Raw genomic sequence first — 3,340 nt, forward strand, 5'->3', positions numbered from 1 at the left:
GAGGGGAGAAGCGGAGGAGGCGATGGGGGAGCTGCGGGACATCGTGCGGCCCCTGAGGGAGCCCGGCTACCGGGAGGCGCTGCGGAGGAAGGCCGAGAGGGCGAGGAAGAGGAAGCTGCGGCTGCAGCGGAGGAAGCAAGAAGCCAAAGCGGCCAAGGAGGAGGAGGCGGCCCGGGCTGCTGAGCGGGAGGCCAAGATCGACCAGTGGAGGGTCAAGTGCATCCAGGAGGTGGAGGAGAAGAACCGGGTACGGTCCTGAGCGGCCTGGTCCTGCCTCCCCCAGCTCAGTGGGGCCTCACAGGACTCCCGCCCATCCCTCTGGGGTGCAGGACAGGGCGGTGGAACTGTGGGAGAGCTGCCGGTAACGGGCTGTGCCTGTCTGGCAGGTGGCTTTGGCCCCATGGTTCAGTGGGTGCTACTTGGGTGCTGCATGAGTCCAGCTTGCTTGGAGATGTGTTTCCAAAGCTTGCAGCCCTGTTTCTTCCTTAAAAAGTCATGGTGGACAGCTCAGCTTTGCCACGCTCACATCCTAGGCCTTGACAACCCCTGAGTTGGGGTTTAAGTGGTTTCTGAACTCGTGGTTGCATGTGGAGGTCTTCTTCTCTGATCCCAAGCTCTCAGCCTGCCCCACGGTGCTCACAGCTACCCTACGGTGATCAGCGCTGTTTCAGTAACTATAAGCCTTGCCTGCTGGCTTTGTCCTTGTAAAGCTTGTTGTTTGTGAGCTTTTTGGTCTCACCAGGAAGTAAGATGACTTCAAATTTAAAAACCTCTCAAATTAGGCTTGCTGGGAAGTGCTGTGGGCACCTTTGTGTTGCCTATTGGCTGAAGAGCTGCCCCTCTGCTGGGGCTAGGTCTGCCATTGGGATGGTGCAGAGCAGCTGTTGGGAAAGGTTTTGTGTTCACGCTGTGGCATGTGAATGTTCTGTAACTGCTGAGCCCTAGAGTCTGGATGGTTTATGTTTGTTAATGTTTTTCCTAACTCTCTTTGGTTAAAGGTTATCAGGCTTTATGAATTCCTTAGCCATTTAGCCCAAATTTATGACTTGCTCAGCATTCTTTTTTTGTTTCCCAAAGTCTATTGTGTTTTAGCTTTTTTATAAAAAGCCAAGGTTGGATGGTTGACATATTTGCGATGGCTGTGTTCCTAAGAGGTCATTCTGATCTCCAGTGCTTCGCTAATCTTTTTGACAATACCTGTTCATTCTTGTCTATGTGGGATATTTCACACATCCTGTTGGGTTTTTTTCTTTCTTTCACAGGAAAGAGAACTTAAGGCTGCTGCAGACAGCGTCTTATCTGAAGTAAGGAAGAAACAAGCAGACACAAAGAGGATGGTGGACATCCTGCGTGCATTGGAAAAGCTTCGGAAACTGAGAAAAGAGGCTGCTGGCAGGAAAGGTTAATTTCGAGATTTTTACCAAACTTTTTTGCCAGCTCTGCTCTCATGTCTGATAACAGAGCCTCTTCTGAATTTGAAAATTTAAAATTAATTCTTTTTCTGTTTAGGTGTTTGCCCGCCTCCCTCAGCAGACGAAGCATTTGAAAATCAGGTGGAGAGTCTCAAAACGTTGCTCAAAAACCGGACAGAGCTGTATGAAGCTGAGGAGAGAGCATTAAGAGTTATGTTGGAGGGAGAACAGGAGGAAGAAAGGAAGAGAGAAATGGAAAAGAAGCAGAAGAAGGAAAGGGAAAAACTTCTCCAGCAAAAACTCGAAATTGATTCCAAGCTGTTTGGGGATCCAGGTAAATTCTGCTTTATTTTTCCACACCACACTCCCATCTCATAGACACGGGGTTTACAATGCAGGTGCAAAAGCAGTTGAGAAAGAAATTATCCACTGGAGTAATTTATGCTTTGAGGAAAAGATGGGCTAAACGTAGTGTGCTGTTAACACGTGGTGTAGGAAGAACTGTTTAGCCCTTCAGTGTAGACAGCAGTATATCTCAAGCTGATTTCATAATGTTTTGCAAGAAGAGGTTGTAAATGAAGCTGAAGTGAAAATAAACAGAATGGATTGAAGACTTCCAGCACACAACAAATGCTTTAGTCTGGTCATTTGGTAACCACAGCTCGGGTAATGTGTAAAGTTTGGCTGTCCATACGTTCCCCTTGTTTAGAGGATGGCAGCAGGAAATTTTCTGGTCTTGGCTTGCTTCTGACAGCTCTGGTAAGGATGTGGAGATGTGCAAAACATGTAAATAGTCCTTAGTGTATTATATGGATAAGTGACTTCGAGTTATAGCTGGGGAGTAGCAAATGAGTTGGCAAATTTGAGGCTTCTAAGACTTTCTGTAATCAAAGTTCTCTCTGATTTATGGAACGATTTCTCTGTTTGTGTTTTACCAGGTGAATTTCCTCTCGCCCATCTATTGCAGCCCTTTCGAGAGTATTACTTACAAGCTGAGCATTCTGTAGCAGCTCTCATTCAGATCAGGTAAGACCAAACAAAGTCTGTATTGTGTTATCAAAGGTGACAAGTAACTTGTTTGTTGAGATTGTAAAATTAGAGTCTCTTGGTTTCTAACCTTCCAAATATAGTTATGCAATGAATTCCTGTTTTATCAGCCAAGGATCAAGCTTCTAGCTTGGTAGAGTTGTATCCAGCAGACACCCATGTGAGGCAGAGTGCGCTTTCCTGCATAACCATTCCGTTTAATATAACAGTACCTATAATTTCCGCATTTGTGTTTTGAAAAACATGTTTCAGAGTCAATTTATAGTGTTTTGTGTATTGACCAGTATGGAAAATTATATAACATGAGATATAACAGATCTTATTACCAAACTCATACCAGCTCTCCTCTCAAACAACGCTTTCTCTGTTAAAGGCACGAATGGGATCAGTACCTGGTGCCAGCTGATCACCCCGAAGGAAGCTGCATCCCTCCAGGATGGGTTCTTCCCACTCTCCCCACAAACGACACTTGGGCCACGGCTGTCAGATAATACCGTCATAAATTATTTGGGGGAATGTTTCGTTATAGTCGCCTGGGTAAAGATGAGAGGGTCCATAGAGGATGAGAGGGTCCATAGAGGAAGTCTCGTCCTCTCTTTCAGTAGCCAGGTACTGGAAAGTCTTGAAGAAAAATACAAGAAATGTTTTTGCCATCTGACTCTGCAGGGAAATATCTGAGCAAGCCCGAAGCTGCTAGACCTCTCACGGTATGGAATTACAGTCCCGCAGCCAGTTTTCAAATCTCAATCGTAATAAAGAAATATTGCTGACAAGGATATTTGTGCCAGTATTAACATCCTATATTTAGTGGCTTTTATCTTTACAAGCCTAAATCCAGATGATGAAATCTCCAGAAATAAAGAAATTTTTTTTAAAAAAGA

At 45.3% G+C, this 3,340-nt stretch overlaps 1 protein-coding gene across 1 annotated transcript; it reads left to right on the forward strand.

Annotated features, from left to right (window-relative positions):
* The first annotated feature begins 22 nt into the window (after positions 1 to 22).
* Positions 23 to 3,021, forward strand: PDCD7 (programmed cell death 7). Its single transcript, XM_010086679.1, has 5 exons — positions 23 to 247; positions 1,263 to 1,401; positions 1,510 to 1,746; positions 2,351 to 2,438; positions 2,833 to 3,021. The coding sequence occupies exons 1-5, from the start codon at positions 23 to 25 to the stop codon at positions 2,948 to 2,950; spliced, it is 807 nt and encodes a 268-aa protein (XP_010084981.1). The 3' UTR covers positions 2,951 to 3,021.
* The last annotated feature ends 319 nt before the right edge of the window (positions 3,022 to 3,340 follow it).

The sequence above is a fragment of the Pterocles gutturalis genome, unplaced genomic scaffold (assembly GCF_000699245.1).
Source record: "Pterocles gutturalis isolate BGI_N339 unplaced genomic scaffold, ASM69924v1 scaffold16046, whole genome shotgun sequence".
Taxonomy (NCBI): Eukaryota; Metazoa; Chordata; class Aves; order Pterocliformes; family Pteroclidae; genus Pterocles; species Pterocles gutturalis.

Excerpts from the sequence above, each read along its gene's own strand:
- PDCD7 (XM_010086679.1), top strand. The coding sequence starts at position 23 with ATGGGGGAGCTGCGGGACATCGTGCGGCCCCTGAGGGAGCCCGGCTAC. Across the intron at positions 1,747-2,350 it reads CAAGCTGTTTGGGGATCCAG|GTGAATTTCCTCTCGCCCAT; the intron begins GTAAATTCTGCT and ends GTGTTTTACCAG. Across the intron at positions 2,439-2,832 it reads GCAGCTCTCATTCAGATCAG|GCACGAATGGGATCAGTACC; the intron begins GTAAGACCAAAC and ends TCTCTGTTAAAG.